The sequence below is a fragment of the Sorex fumeus genome, unplaced genomic scaffold, assembly GCF_029834395.1.
Source record: "Sorex fumeus unplaced genomic scaffold, SorFum_2.1 ptg000111l, whole genome shotgun sequence".
Taxonomy (NCBI): Eukaryota; Metazoa; Chordata; class Mammalia; order Eulipotyphla; family Soricidae; genus Sorex; species Sorex fumeus.
The window spans coordinates 8,986,255-9,005,191 of NW_026606168.1; the positions used below are offsets into that span (position 1 = coordinate 8,986,255).

The 18,937-nt window shown below is 41.6% G+C and overlaps 1 protein-coding gene across 1 annotated transcript in view; it reads left to right on the forward strand.

Annotated features, from left to right (window-relative positions):
- USP8 (ubiquitin specific peptidase 8) overlaps positions 1-18,937 on the forward strand; it is a 61,218-nt gene that overhangs the window by 18,979 nt on the left and 23,302 nt on the right. Inside the window, exons 4-10 of the mRNA XM_056135371.1 lie at positions 3,942-4,027; positions 6,947-7,109; positions 10,587-10,629; positions 12,233-12,377; positions 13,868-14,030; positions 16,608-16,752; positions 17,029-17,252. Of these exons, the coding sequence (XP_055991346.1) occupies positions 3,942-4,027; positions 6,947-7,109; positions 10,587-10,629; positions 12,233-12,377; positions 13,868-14,030; positions 16,608-16,752; positions 17,029-17,252 (969 nt within the window). The remainder of the gene's footprint in view (positions 1-3,941; positions 4,028-6,946; positions 7,110-10,586; positions 10,630-12,232; positions 12,378-13,867; positions 14,031-16,607; positions 16,753-17,028; positions 17,253-18,937) is intronic.

Below are 18,937 nucleotides of genomic sequence, written 5' to 3' on the forward strand. Positions count from 1 at the left end.
CAGGCTTCCATTCAGATGCTGCAGCTGGTCATCTCTGTTCTCAGAGGGTGGACTGTGTCCATTTCCTGTCTCCAGGGCACCACTGCTGAGTCAGTCTTAACAGGAACTTTTTAACCTAACTCCTGTGCACTTCAAGTATGTGAATTATAAGTTTAATTTGTGACTGGGTATTTTTGAATTTTGCCTGCGCAACCAGGTAGTGACAGAATTTTTTTTAATTGAATCACTGTGATTTACGGAGTTAATAAAGTTAATCACAGTTGAATTTACAGGTGTACAATGTTCTAATACCAATACTTTCACCAGTGTCCACAGGTGATCCCAGTTTCCCTCTAACTCCCCCCACCCCCGCCCCCACCCCCCACCTCACCCCCATCCTGCTTCTGTGGCAGGCACTATTTCCTTTTTCCCTATCTTTTAGGCATTGTGATTTAGAGTACTGTTACCAATGGGGTATCATGAATGTCACTTTACCCCCTTTCAGCACCTAGTCCTGGTCCCAAGTTACCACTTCCCCTGTACCATGAGACAGAATGTTTGGTCTCTGATCATCTTTAGAAACTTTATCATTCATGCCTGTTTGCTCTGGGAAAGATTTAAGATTTAGTTAAAACTAGTCAATGTAGCAAACTCACTTAGAAAGAACATCTTGCATTTATTATGTATACACTCAAAGCATCAGCTTATTGGCAGTCTTTTAGGGCCCTGTGACAAAGGGGGAGGCATATATGTTTAGATAATAGTGTTGTAAAGTCTCAATATAAAATTTAAATTACATAGGGCTGGAGAAATAGTACAGCCTTGCCTTGCGTCTTGCCAACCCCATGTTCAATCCCATGCACTCAGTATGGTCCCCTGAGAACCACTGAGTGTGGTCCCAAAAAGCAACAAGATTTTTTTAAATGATACTTCAATATCTCCATGCATGGGGGCTGGAGCAGTAGCACAGCGGGTAGGGCATTTGCCTTGCACGCGGCCGACCCAGGTTCGATCCCCAGCATCCCATATGGTCCCCCAGGCACTGCCAGGAGTAATTCCTGAGTGCAAAGCCAGGAGTAACTCCTGAGCATTGCTGGGTGTGACCCAAAAAGCAAGAATAAATAAATCAATAAAATATCTCCATGCATGCCTGATGATTAGCCTATAATTTTCATTGATAAATTCCCTCTTTTTGAAATTATTACTATTGTTTACATTTGCATTCAGGGTTTGGTAAAGCAGACAAAATTTTAGATTTCGCAGAAACTTTTATCTTCTTTATTCTGTAATTTCCATTACTATTGGAAATTTGAAAATATGTATACTTTAATTGTGCACAGAGATAACCATTGATAAGAAGTCTCACTAATATTAGTGGAAGTATCCTGGGAGTATGCAGCAGGAATGCTCCCAAACAATTGTCATTATTAAAACTAAGGTAATCTCATTTTATTTATCTGACCCTTTAATAAACAGAAACAAAAATTAAAGCAGGGCAAGAGAGATGATGCAGCTGGTAAGGTGCTTGCGTTGTATCACCTTTCTTGATCCTAGTACTGCAGATGTTCCCCTGAACACTGCCAGGAGTGACTTTGAGCTGAGCACAGAGCCAGGAGTGACGCTCCAGTACTGCCTGGTATGGTCCCCAGCTACCCTCAAATTTTTTTTTCAAAAAAAAAGGGATAGTATATCTAAGGTTTTACTTTTTTATCTTTTTATCTTAAATGTCTTCCAGTAGTGGTTAAACTTAGTTTTCTGTTAAAGTGTTGGTCAGGACTTTGATTATTAAATTCAGCTTCTACTGTAATTTTAAGTTGTTACAATATTGAGCAAACTGTATACTTTCATCAAAAATTAAGAGTGAAGGGCCTTTTTTGTTTCGTTTTTATCTAGAAAAATAAATACAACCAAAATATAATCTGCTTTGAAGTTAGACACACACATAATAGTTGTGATGAGAAGAGAGGTTTCATCAGTTCATGAGACTACACCTCAGAGAACCAAAGGTGGATACCTCTGACTGATGGATGCCCTCCTTCATCTTTTAAAAGTCAAATAAATCTTGATTACCAAGCCGGTGAACTGTGCGAATAGGGTTCTGTTTATAAAGTCATACTGTTCAGTTGTGGCAGTGGCAGTCCAACAGGCACGTATGTAGTGGATCTCACTATCCTACATGACATGTTGATTTCAAAATATTTCTGAGTACAGAATTAACTCACTAATAATAAGTGAGCTTTTGGTGAAAGCATTTTTATTCATAGTGGCTTGGGAGCCACCCCCATCAGTGCTTAGGACTTTCTTCTGTCTCTGTGCTCAGGAGTCACTCCTAGTGGGGCTTGAAGGAACAGTCTGGTGCCAGGTATCAAACCAGAGTGGGCTTCATCAAGGCAAGTGCCTTACCCTTATATTATCTCTCTAGCCTGAGAAATCTTTTATTTCTTTGTTTTGGGGCCACATTTGGCAGTGCTAGGAGTTTACTCCTTGCTGTGCTCAGGGGGATTCTAAGGACTATGCAGGCACTGAAGCTGGTTTGGCCACATGCCAGGCAAGTGCCCTGCTCACTGTACTATCCCTCTGGCTTATGAGAAATCATTTCTAACAAGAATTTCATTATGCTAGTTAGTAAATTATTTGCCAAAATATATTTTAGAACATAGTATTATTATTACTGTTATTGGAGTTGGGGCCACACCCAGCAGTGTTCAGATGTTACTCTTGGCTCTGAACTCAGGGATCACTCTTGATGGTGCTTGGGCAGATCATATGGGGTGCCAGGGATTGAACTCTGGTTGGCTGCGTGCACGGCAAGCATCCTTCCTACTGTGCTATCTCTCCAGCCCCAAAGCATGTTTTTTTTAATCTTTTTTGGGGAGGGCGGGGGGGGGGGCTTTTTTGGTCACGCCTGGCGATGCTCAGGGGTTACTCCTGGCTCTGCACTCAGGAAATACTCCTGGCAGTGCTTGTGGAGGAAGAAGGGAGGGACATATGGGATGCTGGGGACAGAATCCAGGTTGGCTGTATGCAAGGAAAACACCCTACCCACTATACTATGGTCAGGTACCAGAGACTTCAAATTTTTGATGGGTACCGTATTCTGTGGTGCTCCTGGACTACTTATGGTTCTGTGCTCATCCATATAGCAGATCTAACCCAGGCCTCCTACATGCAAATTGCGAACTTAGCCTATTGAGCTGTCTCTCAGACTTCTACAGTATATCACTGTGATTTGTTTTCTATCATTTGCTTTTCAGTTCCTCAGGACTTCATCAAATGTGAAAGTTGTTTTATGTGTTCATTGTGATCGAACCCTCTTGCGAATTAGGCAACTGTGAAAATGGAACTGGAAGTAGAAACATATGAGTTTAAAACAAGTGAAAAACTCTGTGCGGTAGATCTATATATAATTCACTTTACTACTCTAGTAGAGAATAAAAGCTAGGGAATATATTTACAACAGGAAAACATCTTTTGCTTTAGAATTTTTTCATTTTGGTGTCCATATGAGTAGTAGTTCATAAAATAATTTACACTGAAATTATTTGTACCTTGGAAATAAGTAAAATATTTTGCTTTCTAGTGTTTTTATTTTTAAAGCATACTGCTGGGGCCGGAGTGATAGTATAGTGGGTATGGCACTTGCCTTATGTGCAGTTGACCCAGGTTGATCCTTAGTACCACATGGTTCCTGAGTCCTGCCAGAAGTAATGGGCACATCTGGCTGGGGTCCAGATCACAACGAAGGCGTATTGAAAGAATAAAGAGACTTTGGAAACATTGTAAGATAAAGTACATACTTACACACATTCACATTTTAATCTGTATTTCATTTGATCATTATAATGTTCCCATCTAAACTTTCCTTTATGTGCACCGTGTAAATGAACCATGCACCATGATTTGAATGCTTTAGCTTTAAGCTTATACACGAACAGTTCGGGATGTTCTTTCTGTCATTTCAGGAGCATTTTCATTCTATTCTTGGACCTGCAAACATCAAAAAAGCTATTGAAGAAGCTGAAAGACTCTCAGAAAGCCTTAAACTCAGGTATGGACGTTATAATGAAATCTGTAAAAGAATGTTAATTTAAAAGATAAGAATGTTTAAAGTTGTGAGCTCATTTCTGACGAACAGCTGACTGCCTGTTCCTAGAAATAGAAGAGACACATAAAATTTAAATCTTTAGGGCTTTAGGGTGGGGATATGTCTCAATGCAAAGCATGTGCTTTGCCCATGTAAGACCTAGGTTTGATCCCCAGAGCTTCACAAAAGATACATAATAGAAATAAATAAATCTCGGTATTTTCAACCAAAGAAAATAGCTGTACACATTTAGAGCTTTCTCACAAACCAGAAGTTTTAAAAAATGTTTAGAAGAGAGGAGACAAATAAGGTACAACTTGATAAAGTAAAAGGATTTTTGGTATCCCAAGTTGAGGTATAGGGGATTCTAAAGTGGATACCATGATGCAGTTGTTTTTAAGCAAATATTACCAAATATTTGCAAAAATTACCAATGCAGTAATGGGAACAATCTCCATAGTGATAGTACAAGGGGTGAGATGTCTGTTTTGCATATAATTGACCATAATTCTTCATGTGCACCAAATCATCTATCCTTTTGGGGCTGGAGACATAGTACAGTGAGTAGGAGGCTTGCCTGACATGTGACCAACTCGGGTTTGATCCCTGGCATCTCATAAGGTCTCTTAGTACCACCAGGAGTGATGATTCCTGATTACAGAGCCTGGAGTGACTCCTGAGCATCATTGGATGTGACCCCCCCCCCCCATCCCCAAAATAAAAATCCCTCCAAGAACAAAAGCCCAGGTCTAGATGTGTTCACCAATCAGTTCTACCAACACTTTAAATAAGACTGATTATGTATACTCGGGTTTTTCCAAAATATTGAAGAGGGGCTGGAGCAATAGCACAGCGGGTAGGGCCTTTGCCTTGCATGCAGCCTACCCAGGTTCGATTCCCAGCATCCCATATGGTCCCCTGAGTACCGCCAGGGGTGATTCCTGAGTGCAGAGCCAGGAGTAACCCCTGTGCATCGCCAGGTGTGACCCAGAAAGCCAAAAAAAAAAAACATATTGAAGAAATGGAAATTCTTTCTAAATATTTCTTAGGCAGGTTCCCCCCCCCCCCCCCCCGGGGTCATATCCAATGATGCTCAGTGGCTATTCCTGGTTCTCTGTTCAGGAGTAGCCATATATAGTGCTAGGAATTTAAATTGGGGTCAACAGGATGTATGGGAGTGCCTTAATTTCTGTACTATCTGTCTGGCCAGAAATTCTTTTTTGTGGTAGTAAGGGTAGGGAGTGATTTGGTAGTGCTCACAGGCTATTCTTGGTCTCCTCTCAGCCCTGATGGTGTTTTAGAGACCATTTGTGGTGGCAGAGGTTGTACCGTTTGTTGACATCATGTACAATACACACCTTACCTCCTGTATCATCTTTTATCCCCAGAAATGCGAATTTATCGTAACAGCTTCTATAAAGTCAACATTGTAGTACCAAAAGCAGACAGAGAAACTACTTAAAAGATATTTTAGGCTGACATCCCTGATTAACAAAAGACTTTCGAAAATCATGGGGCTGGATTGGTTTGCTTTGCCCCTGGCCGACCTGGGTTTGATCCCTGGCATCACGTATAATCTGAGCAGTTCCAGGAGTAATTCCTGAATGCAGGTGCAAAGCCAGGAGTAACCCCTGGGTGTGGCCTAAAAAAGCCCCTCTTCCCCACATAAAAGACCTTCAACAAAACCATAAGTTCTGCTTTTATAATTAAACTGAAATCAGAACTAAATCCAGAAATATATCGACCATATGCTTTGGAGATGCAAGGATGGTTCAATATATGTGCAGATCAATTAGTGTAATGTACACCATATCAACAGTAGGAAAGATTGATGCAGGAATGATTTTAACACGATTCAACATCCATTCATGATAAAAGCTTGTAACAAAATTGGAATAAAAGGAGTACTCAAGGTGATAATGTGAACAACAGATCAACAGCCAACATCACATACAATGCGAAGAAACAGCAGGGTGGACTGGAATGATGGTACACTGGGTAAACTACCAGCAATGCTCCACATGCATGTTTGACCTATGATCTTTTCAAGCAACCGTGTTAAAAATTCAGAGGAGTTGCTAAGCCCTTGAGTATTGAAGTTAAGTGCTTGAAAACTTAAAGGTCACCTGGCCAACCAGGGTTTGATTCTTGGTACCATGTAGTTCCCTGAGACTTTTTATCATGAATGGATGTTGACTGCTCACTTTCACATTTGTCTCTAAATAATAAACATAATTGTGGGGCTTGAGTTATAGCACAGTTACCACAGTAGGGCGTTTGTCTTGCATGTGGCTGACCTGGGTTCGATTCCCAGCATCCCACATGGTCCCCTGAGCACCGCCAGGAGTAATTCCTGAGTGCATGAGCCAGGAGTAACCCCTGTGTATCGCTGGGTGTGACCCAAAAATAATAATAATAATAATAAACATAATTGTGACGTTTGGATTTTTCTTTCCCCAAATAATTAGGAAACAATAAATCCTTCAAAAAGAAAATGGCAGCAGATTCAGTTCCTTGAAAAGATCCCTCAGTCCCCAGATGTGGCTCCAGGAGAGGTGGAGTGCATGCCCTATGCTCTACTGGTTCTGTCCTGGCACTGCGGGAGAGCTAGCTTCTGTTGGTGGGGGGATAGCATCGAAAGAGCACTGAGCACTAAACAGCATAGAGCTGCTTTTCAAGATTTGTGAGCAACTGGGGATAAATCCACATGGGGGAAAGCTCACCGACTGTGACCGTAAGAGGACACTGGCAGTGTGGAATGTCTGTTGAAGGGAGAAACTTTGCAGCCTAGAAATTCCCCAGGCGAGCACTCGGTTCTTAGAGCCATTTTCCCCTTCTCTGAGACTGCCCGTGACAGGCCTCTTGGCTTCTCTCTTTAACCAGATATGAAGAAGCTGAAGTTCGGAAAAAACTTGAAGAAAAGGACCGGCAGGAGGAGGAGCAGCTGCAGAAACATAAAAGGCAGGAAGCAGGCAGAGAGGAAGGAGGCACATCAGCTAAAGGTTCTTTGGAAAATGTACCAGGTTCCAAACACAAAACCCTAGAGGTATTTCAAGTTTGTTGTGTGAGGGAAGAGGAATTGAGGCCTCGCTGCTCAGGCAGCCTAGATGAGACACAGTGCAATGTTCCTGTTAGAAATGGAGTTAAATTTTCTATTTCCTGTTGATTCCAGGCTTCCAGCGCATCTGTGGAAATTTGTATTTTAGTTCATTTTGAGCAATTTTTATAAACTTGTTTAGAGCAGTGGAAAGAGGATTAGAACTATGGTTAAATATATTTGGGGTTTTGTGCTTTATTCCTACCTAACTTACCCAGGAGAACTGTTTCCTTATTTGCCAAATGAAGACCTTGAAACAGATGAATTTTAAGGTCTGGTCTTCTTTCTCATAAATGCACCCAATCTGTTCTCTTCACTCCCTGAGAAACTTCCTGAAATTCATGAAAGGATTTTTGCTATTAATTTTTGGAGGTGGTTGATGGGGAAAACACCTGGCAGTGCTCAGAAACTACTACTGAGTATGCTCGGGGGTCACTGGATGATGCTCAGGGACGTATGTGATACTGAAGAGCTAACGAAGGTTGGCCCCTATTAGGCGATTGCCTTAACCTCTGTACTATCTCTCTCTTTGACTCTGCTTTCAAGCATTTTGTGTCTTTCAGCTACCAATTATATGTGAATCATTGATTTCATTAAGAAGTAGAGGGCTGGAGAGATTGTACAGTGGGTAAGGCACTTTCCTTGAGCCAACACAGCCAACCCTGAGCCTGCCAGGACTGATCCCTGAGCACAGCTGGGTGTGGCCCAAAAGACCAAAACCAAAACAAAATCATTGAAAGGTAGCAGTTGAATTGGTTGTGACATTGGGCCATGTGCTGTCTTAAAGGTGAATAAATCTTTCTGGTCTTTTGAGTTTAAGAACTTAAAGCATAAAATAAGTCATAATGTCTTAGAGACAGTTCAGATCATTAATGTAGTTTTAAAAACAGACTTCAAGAAACTATACAGATAGGCTTTAATGTGTGTATACATATGTTATATATACATATACATATATACATATGTATTAGGGGCTAGAGCTATAGCACAGTGGGTAGGGCATTTGCCGTGCACGCAGCCGACCTGGGTTCGATTCCTCCGTCCCTCTTGGAGAACCTGGCAAGCTACTGAGAGTATCCCGCCCGCATGGCAGAGCCTGGCAAGCTCCCCGTGGAGTATTTGATATGCCAAAAACAGTAACAAGTCTAACAATGGAGATGTTACTGGTGCTCGCTTGAGCAAATTGATGAACAATGGGAGGACAGTGCTATATATTTATATATATATATATACCCTCCCCAGCATTGCTGTGAGGGCACCAGCACTGCTCTGGACATCAGTGCTGGCCTGAAGGTTTGGTGTCCAGCTCCTTGATAAGGTGCTGCTTGCACCCAGCATTGCTGGGGGCCGCCAGGGCTGTATCCGGTCATGCACAGGGCCCAATTAGTATCTTTGCTCCAGCCCTTTGAACCACCTTCCTGGCCCATAAAAAGTCAGTCTAATAATTTTTTTCACTGTCCTGCAGCAGGGCAACTCGTATTTGTTGGATTGATTTTTGTTGAGCTTTTTTTGTTTTCAGAGTACAGTAAAACACTCTTAAATTTTCAGAGATCATCTAACATTTACATGTTTATGTCCCCTTTCCTGTTTTGCTGGATTATGTCAAAGTACATTTCCTATCATTTTAGTCTTTTTTTTTTTTCTTTTTGGGTCATACCCGGCAATGTTCAGGAGTTATTCCTGGCTCTGCACTCTAGAATCACTCCTGGTGGTGTTCGGGGGACCATATGGGATGCTGGGAATCAAACCCGGGTCGGCCGCGTGCAAGGCAAATGCTCTACTCGCTGTGCTATCACTCCAGCCCCCTCATTTTAGTCTAAAATATTTCAGTATACATCATCCCAAAATGGGGGGTTTCCATAAAAGCCATAATGCTATTTTTCCATTTCACAGAATTAATAATGTTCCCTGCTGTCTCCCAGCTTTTCTCAGAAGGAATTTTAGAGTTATTTTGTTTTGAGTCAGGACATAAGACAGGTTCTCTCCACTGGTGGAGGGATGGGTATTTGATCATGGTATGACTGAAATCCAAGCACAAAAATTTGTAAATCTACAACTACCTCATGGTGTTTCACTAATAAAAAAAAAAATAAAGGACAGTAGATACATTAATTAAAAATGATTGCTCTGCAAAAAAAAAAAAAGACAGGTTCTCTCATCTGTGTAGTTGCCTTCTGTCTTTTTTTTTTTTTTTTAACAGAAAACCATTTAGATTAACATGGAGTTGGAGTAAAGGAAAATTGCTAGTTTTTATGTGGTCATGTTCAGACATATGAATTCAATTAGTACTTTGCTAACAACTAAAATAAATGCATATACTATTCACATACTATAAAATTCATCTTTTGGAAGTTTATAGTTCAGTTATTTTATCATGTGCACCAATATATCCAGCACTATTCCAGAATATTAACGTTATCCCCTCCCAAGGAACACACCTTGTATCTCTCCTCTCTACTGGAAACTGCTTATCTGCTTTCTTGCATGATGGGTTTACCTGTTCCAGGCATTTCATAGAAATGGAATATACATTAGGTGGCTCTCAGTAGATGGTTTTTGTTTCACTTCTTTAAAATCAATTAATTTTTTAATTAGTGAAACACTATTAGACTATAGACCGAACCATTGGTGGTGGAGAATGGGCACTGGTGGAGGGACGGGTACTCGATCATTGTATAACAGAAACCCAAGCCTTGTGTCTTAAGTCTCCATTGTTTTCTGCTTGGATGCTTCTTCTCATCTTTCATTTCACAAGTTAAACTTCTTAACTCTGGCTCACCATTGGAACTTAACTGATTGCTTCCTTGGTGTATCTTGTTCTTCTATCTCCCATGATTTCTGTAAGCTAGAATTGCAACCCCAGAGATTTATGTTTAAGTTTTATTTTTGCTATGAATGCTTCCTAAGCAATACCTCTCACTTTGTTTTGCACTATGTTAGGAGGCATTTAATATGTATTAATATATTTCTTATTTTGATAAATACAATAAGTTGTTTTCCCATCTATGAAATGAATTTATACCTTACACAGTTACCCCATGTTAGCCTGGTTAGAAAAGGTAGATTTATGAATATTTTTATTCATTACATACTTGAATTGTGTAATGGAGTGCTGTAGAGGGAACACTAGGATTTTTATTTCATAAAAATTGCTCTCGTTAAATATTAAATTTCTACTAGCATTGTATTTAAATCATATTTGCCCTGTATGAAAAAAGTTTGAGAAATGTCAGATGGCCTAATAATTAGATTTTCAATCATCTGCCTCTCTGAGAGACTAGTTAATTGTAATTTTATAAAATGCTACTACTATGTGATCTTTCTTTCCTAGATTTGCAATTTCATTGATGTATTAAGGTTTAAATTTTATCTGAAAATTTTTGTTTCTGTTCAAGAAAGTAAAACCCTTTTTCCTTTACAAAATAGATAAATGGTGAAAACAGTGAAAAAAGTGAAACCACAGAGAAAGGTAAGTGTGTACAGGTTGGGTATTCTGGTGAAATGAAATTCCCAGCACTGTCTAATCTCTGTCAATTGGATTATTTCCCCCAAACTATACAGTTACATAGAAAATGTGTTAAATATTCTATATAGACTGATCTCAGGGGCAATATCTGGTAATACACAATTGGAAACAGCAAAGCCACTTTTTGTACTTGCCTATTATTTTATTTGTAGATAAACTTTAGCATGGCCCCAGTGGGCTGAGAATATGGCCCATTCGTGCTTTGTGTGTGTGAGGCCCTGGGTTCTTTCCCTGACTCCACACACATTAAAAAAGATTCCATTATTCATGTCAAGGTTTAGTTTAGCATAGTGTTCACTGAGAAGTCAGAATACCTGCCACACTGTCTCTGAATTTCCATAACACTCTTGATGAAGTTATTTAACTTCTCTGCATTAAATTTCCCATCTGTAAAGTGGACATAATATTGGTACCTGATTCTTTTTTCCTTTTTTTTCTTTGGGGGGGCCCACATCTAGCATTGCACAAAGGTCATACCTGACTCTGTTCAGGGGCTTCTTGTGACTGTGCCCAGGGGTCACATCTAGCAGTGCATGGGGGGGCCATATATGGTGCCAGGGATTAGAACCAGGTTGGCAGCTCCAGCCACTCTCGAGGCGAGTGACTTAACCTCTGTACTTTATCCCGGACAGTAAATCACTTTGAAGGTTATTGTGTAGATTGAATGAGCTAGAATACATAGCAAAATCAGTATATAGATTGGCGATTGCTATAGTTGTACATTAACTACATGATGTTTTCATGCCAAATAGGTAATGTGCTGACTGTGTAATCAAAGTTTGAGCAAGATCCATAACACGCAGTGGCATGAACAGATGTCACAGTTATGAACCAGAGAATAGTGTATTTAATAGGATTCTTTAGGGCTGGAGCGATAGCACAACGGGTAGGGTGTTTGCCTTGCATGCAGCCGACCCAAGTTCAATTCCCAGCATCCCAAATGGTGCCCCGAGCACTGCCAGGAGTAAGTCCTGAGTGCATGAGCCAGGAGTAACCCCTGTGCATTGCCAGGTGTGACCCATAAAGCCAAAGGGGAAAAAAAAAGGCTTCTTTATTCTGCCCAGAGACTGTGCTGTGAGCCAGAGCACACGCTCTGCATCCCTGGGCTTTATACTGGTCCCACACAGTCCTGCAGTCCCTTGGGCACCACTGGGAATAATCCCTGAAAAATGAGCCAGGAAGAATCCTTGGACCTCCGAGGTTTCAATTTGAGTTGAGAAATTAAAATTATGTTTAGTGTTGGTTTATCAGGTGAATGAATAACATGTTGGGATAACAAGTATGGGACACTCCAGTATGCCTCACTCATCCAGAAACAGTGATTTTTTTCTTTGATGTGGGGCAGGGGAGGGAAGGTAATATTAGGGAAAGGAACTGGTAGTGTTCAGGAGCACGTGTGGTGCCAGGAGGGCTCCCAGGACTCCCACATACAGAGCATGTCTTCTCACCCTCTAAGCTACGTCTCTGCCCCTGTAAAAGTTTCTTTTTACTAGCTTTTATTTAAGTATTAAGTGTGTCTTGTAACTTACATTGTCTCAATTTCAAGGATCAATTTCAGCCAAGGAACTGTACACAATGATGATGGACAAAAGTACCAGCTTAATCATTATGGATGCTCGAAGAAAGCAGGATTATATGCATTCCCGAATTTTTAACTCTCTCTGTGTTCCCGAAGAAGCCATCTCTCCAGGGTGGGTATTGTGTCTCCAGGGTGGGTATTGTGTATTTTAGAGAAAGTTGCCAACTGAACAAAAGACCTTTTCTGAAGGGTCTTATAAAGCTCCTGTTCTGTGGTCATTTTCTGCTCTTTGTGGTTATTTGGAGTCTTTTTTGAAGCCAGATAAAGCCACCTTTATGGTTCTCCTTGGGTGTTTGTTTACAATCCTATTTCTGAGCTTGTAAAACATAAGCTTCATATGTGAAATAGTTATTTTGGATATTTGGATATATTTGGATACCCTATATTAGAATCTGTGCTAAGAGAATACTTCAAGAAGTACCTTTTTGAAGAGAAAGCGTTATAGTATCAGTATTTAAGAAAGAATAATCTCTAAAAATCAGACTATATTCATATTATATTGCTATCTTTAAGTTTGGTTTTATTTTTTGGTTTTTGGCCCATACCTGGCAGTGCTCAGATATTACTCCTGGCAAGTATGGGGGACCATATGAGGTGCCGGGGATTGAATCGGGGTCAGCCGCATACAAAACAAGTGCCCTACCCACTGTACTAACACTCCAGCCCAGAATCTTTTTGTTTTTGTGCCACATCTGGTGATGCTCAGGGCTTATCTTGGTTCTACATTCAGGGATCACTCCTGACGTTGCCCCAGGAACTGTGGGGTGCCAAGGATCAAACTTAGGTTGGCCATGTATAAGACAAGCGCACTACCTGCTGTGCTGTTTCTCTGGCCCTATTTAGAACTTTAGGGTTAGGGTGTAGCTTCACATATTTACTTACTTACTGTTGCCGCCAAAGTTCTAGCACTGCCCCATAATTATCAAAAGAGACTTCTCTGCTCATTCTTCCCCCTTTCATTTTCCTTTGCAGGAGTGTTCTTACCAAATCTCAGAGTTAACTGGAGGGCTTACTCCTGGCTCTGTGCCCAGGGATCTCCTCTGGGGATTTGTATCTGCAGACCAAATCTGGTTCTGGGGATTAAACTGGGGTATGCCATGTGGAAGGCAAGCACCTGACCCTATACTATCTCTCCAGCCCTAGGCTGTTGAACGTCCTGATGGACAGTCTCAGTGTTGAAGGGAATCTTGATTTTCTGGGGGCCGGTCCCTCTGGTGCTCAGAGAACCCCAAGATCTTGGTGATCAGAGTTGGGGCTAAGGCATGTATGCTAGCCCTCTGAGCCGTCTCCCCTCTCTGAAAGAAACTGCTCTTATTTGGTGGAGGATGGATCCCAAGCAGTACTCAGGAGGACAGGGACCCCTCCTGATAATTCTCATCCAGCCAAGACAGTGGTGCAATTCAGGGGTCCTGGAATTGAACCTGGGTCTGCCACATGCAAGGCTTGCTCCTTAACCCTTGTGCTATCTTTACAATCTCCCCCATCCCCATGTAGTCTGCCCTAAAGTTTGCTATGGTATTGGTGTGATGCAGACTGTACAAAAGATCTTGGTGTGTTAGGCATTGCCTACTTTTGCCCAATACAAGTATTCATACATTTCAGGGTCACTGCTAGTTGGATTGAAACAAACCTTCCCACTGATTCTAAAGACACATGGAAGAAGAGGGGAAGTGTGGATTTTGTGGTACTTCTTGACTGGTTTAGTTCAACAAAAGATTTACATGTTGGAACAACTCTACGGAGTCTGAAAGATGCACTTTTCAAGGTCAGAACGTTTCCTGTTAATTATAACTGTAAACTTTATCTGATTAGAAATGTGTATTTTTTACTACTCAGTACTGTTAAGATCCATCGTGCTCTGGTTGTGGAATTTAGTTTATATAGAAAAGAATACAGTAGAATCACAAAATAGCAGTAAACTACTCTGCATAAAATAGAATGCTAGAATGTTCAAATATATAAGTACAGGTGAAAGTGTTTCATTTTTTTTGTTTTAAGAATTGTATTTTGTGGGGCTGGAGAGATAGTACAGCATGTAAGGCACTTGACTTGCTTGCAGCAAATCCTGGTTCAGTCCCTGGCATCCCATATGGTTCTCCAAGTACTCCCAGGAGTAATTTCTGAGTGTAGAGCCAGAAGTAAGCCCTAAGCATTGCTGGGTATGCCCCAACCCCCCTAAGAATTGAACCTGGATCAGTAAGGTAGCTCAGAGGACCGGAGTACTTGCCTGGTGTACATAGCCCTGAGTTTGGTTCTTGGCCATATGGACTGTGACCTAGTGGTGTCCAGCTAAGCCAGGCACAGGTGGCTCCGCATCACAGGGTCTGAGTGCTGAACTTTCCGACCTTCACCAGTGGTACCTCACCAGGTGCCTGAGCTCTGCTGGGGGGACCAAAATAAAGACAAAGGAGGAGACATCTAAAGAAAACAAGATCTTGTACAGCGATATCTATAAAAAAGAAAATTGGAAAAAGAAACTGAAGATTCCTACAAATTGAATAGAAAAAATAAAGATTCAGATTTAACTGAGTACTGTAAAATGATAAAAATGTCTGCAGCAAATGTGGCAGTGTTTAGAATAGCCCTTCTCAGGATGGACTGGAGGGCGTTTGCCTTGCAAGCCGCCGGCCCTTCCGAGCCAGGTTCGATTCCTCCGCCACTCTCAGAGAGCCCAGCAAGCTACCGAGAGTATCTCGCCTGCACGGCAAAGCCTGGCAAGCTCCCCGTGACGTATTCGATATGCCAAACACAGTAACAGCAAGTCTCATAATGGGCCCGCTCGAGCATATCGATGAACAACAAGAGGACAGTGATACAGTGCTTCTCAGGATAGTCCAAGGGGGGCACATTTGAAATTACCCAAGTGATGGGCCCCAGCATGAACCCAGAGCCAGCAAGTATCCAGAGGAAGGAAATAAGATCAGAAGGGAGCATGGTCAGGTAAAAACAAGCCTGAGAGATAGTTTAGGGGGTAGAGTGCTTGCCTGGTATACACCTGACCCCCAGGCTCAGTCCCTAGCACCATATCAGATCTACTGAGCATCCCCAGGAGTGATCCGAGAGCACAGTCAGCTGTCACTCTCAGAAAAAATACAAAAGGTGGGGAGGGAGCGGGGAATGAGAAACACTGACTGATTTCGAATACCTAAAATATGGAGAGGTTTGGGAAATAAATAGGGATTTTCCTTAAAGTAGCAAAGTAAGTAGAATAGACCCCGAGGAAGAAGAGCACCCCACCCCCCCCACCCCCATCCTCTCCACCTGCTTTCTGAACTCATTGCCTGCTTCCCATTCTGGGCCCCTCCAAACATAGGGCTGTTAAATGAGAGTGTCAGAAGACCGCAGGTACTCGGGTGCCAGTACACACTTGACATACCGCTTACACACTGTCACGGAACCCAGAGGGGGCTGCCTGCCAATGATAAGGAAAATCTGCACCTGGAGAAGAACCAGCCCGACCTGCCAGCACATTGCTATCGTATTTAAAAATACCACTTCTGCAATGGAAAGTGAATGTTATAGCATGTGTACCTGGAAGGCAGGCTTCTTGAATGGTGGTAGGAAAATTTGAGCAAAATATAATGCCCAACAGATATGCATGTGGATCTGTGCATTAAACTACAGTGCCATGCTGCCCCTGGAGGGGAAGGGTGTTTGTCCCTCCACCTTTTCCCCCTGGAGGCGGCAGCATGATGGCCACCGTCTTTCAGAGCCTAATGGACAGCCAGGTAGAAGACTGCAGTGATGAGGCACGCAGGGCCTCATGGGATGGGGGTGGAACTGGCCCTTCCCCCCGCCCTGATGAGGCCCTGAGTTGTCACCCATGAATACCTCCTGCGGCTCCTGAACGGCCATGATCCCCGAGGCACACAAACCAATCTCAGAACCCGGTGGCTTTTGGCAGTAATCCCTCCAGACTTATTACTAAAATATCAGAAATCCAAAATCACGTGGCCGCAGTAGCAGCCGCGCAACATCATATGCTCTTCATAAGCAAAGATAGAAAACAAATTACCTAATGATGCCTTTTGGGCAGGTCTGATTGTTGGGGAAATTCCAAACAATAATGGTGGGTCTTTTGTCGTAATACTGAATGTGATCAAAGTAGAGAGGGAGTAAAGTGGAAATCAGCCACATAGGCAGGGGCAGGGGCAGGGGTGGGAAGGGGAGTATACTGGGGTTCTTGGTGGTGGAAAATGTGCGTGGTGAAGGGAAAGGTGTTTGGTCATTGTATGACCAACCGAGACTTAAACTGGAAAGCTTTGTGGCTGTTCTCATGGTGATTCAATAAATAAAAAATTTTTAAAAAATAAAGTAAAAACACCACTTCTGTATCTTACAGTGGGAAACAAAAACAATCCTGCGCAATGAGCCCTTAGTCCTGGAAGGAGGCTATGAAAATTGGCTTCTTTGTTATCCCCAGTACACAACCAACGCTAAAGTCACCCCGCCACCACGAGGCAAGAATGAAGAGGTGTCTATCTCATGTATGTATGTGAAATTTTTTGTTTAAATTGATTCGGTTTGTTTCTACCGGGTAATGTTCGCGGTGGCATGTGCATTTGTCCTGTTAAGTAGGCATTTGTATTCAAGCATCCATATTACAGAATGTTCTCATTCTGGGAGTTGATGTTTCAGTCTTTGAGATTGTTGTTGTCTCCATGTAGTTGATGGTTAAATATCACAGAACATGCATCAGCTGTTACACACTGTTTTGGAGATGGACTGTTCTTTTATAATTTTACTTTTTTTAATGATTTTAGTGGATTTTACTTATCCCTCACTGGAAGAACCAGTTCCTTTTAAGCCTGCTGCACAGATACCGCCTCTTTCAATAGATGTAGAGGAAAATATGGAGTTGATAAATGATCAGGATGAGAGAATGGGACCACTGAGCTTATCCGCTCCATCTGAACCAATTGTTTCTTCTAAGTCTGATGTTTCGCCCATGATTCAACCAGTGCCTATCTTAAAAAATGTTCCATTGGTATGTGATTTTGTTTTAATATTATACTAAATATGTAATATAGAAATTAAATAACCTTAACATTTTAGGAAGAAAAATATTAGTGAGAAGAGTTGGCTTTGGTAGATACTTTGTTTTGAGAAATTTCTTTAAAATTCAGTCTCCTTGGAGCCTTGCGCATGCCTGATCCGGGTTCCGTTCCCAGCACCACATATGGTCTTTTGAGCCCCACCAGGAGTGATTTCTGAGTGCAGAGCCAGGAGTAAGGAGTAACTCCAGAGCATCACTGGGTGTGGCCCAAAAATCAAAAATAAATAAAACGGTTGGCTTACTGATGACCCATATCTGAGGTCACTATGGTGGTTTTGAAATGTACCTCTGTTACTAAAAAGCCTTTTCAGATGTTTTGAATATCCAAGATGTTATAGATATTTCTTTTCTTTTATTTAAATGAAGTTCATACATATATTTTCCAACAAGATTTTTTTTAGCACTTGCTTAAACATTTTTTCCTCATATACTATTCAAGAGTATTTTCTTTTTAAAAATAATTTTCAGGAAGGGCCCACTCCCATCACCTCTTGAAAACTGTTCCTGGGTCTGTGCTGCTCCCTGCATTGCCTGGAGAGCTATTCTGTGCTGGGGCTTGAACCTGAACCTCCCGCGTGCAGAGCCCAGGCTCTTGCCATTGAGCAGCTGCCTGCCTGGGAACGTTTACATTTGTAGTGGATGACCATTGATTCTTAGAGGAGACCATAAATACAAAATAAAGAGATTTCCTTTTTTTTTGGGGGGGAGGGTTGTTCCTGCAATGTGCCATGCATACCCAACTATGTTCACAGATCACTTGGAGCAATGATCAGGGGACTGTGCAGTGCGGGGGGGTGGAATCAGGGTTGGCTTCATGTAAAGTGTTTTAACCCCTGTGCAATTCCTCAAGTCCCTGGGGATATAAGTAAAATTTATGGCCATGGTAGTGTTTTATTTTTGTTTTAAATAAAGCAGGCATCTTATTTCTTCCTTTTGAACAGGTCTTCCAGGGTCTGAAGAGATAGTACAGTTGTATTATCTGTAGATAGTATTTACCTTGCACATAACTGAGCTGGTTCAATCCCTAGCACTGCCAGGAGTGATTCCTAAGTGCAGAGCCAGGAGTAACCCCTGAGCACTGCTGAGTTTGACTGGGTTTCAGGTGTGGCCCCAAAACCAAAAAATAATATTTAATTTAAAAAAATAAAGGTTCTCCAATTTTACTATTTCAGATAAACATTTAAGACTAGCATTTGACTTAAGTTTTCTGAAAATGCATGGTAAAGCAATTCTGAATAAGCCTGTCTTACTGCACTTCCTTTCAACAAGTGTATATGGTTTGTCAAACATACTTTGAAGTTTTCTACATGAAAATTATCGTGCATTTTTAAAATATAATTAAACTGTGGATCTTATATTTGTTTTTGTCTTACTGGGTTTATGTGGAACTCTAATGTTGTACATACAGAGTGGACAATTGGATATATAGAAAATGAAGCTTAGTCTAGGTACTCGCAAGTGTAGTTTTTTTTTTTTTTAGAATGGACTCTTCCATGTAGAACACACCAGAATGAACTGAAAGTGTGGCAACAAGAGGAGGTTAAGTAGTTGACTCTTCCCATTCAAGTGCCTGTGAAAAATCTTGACCTTCATGACATTCACGGAGGTTGTAGCAG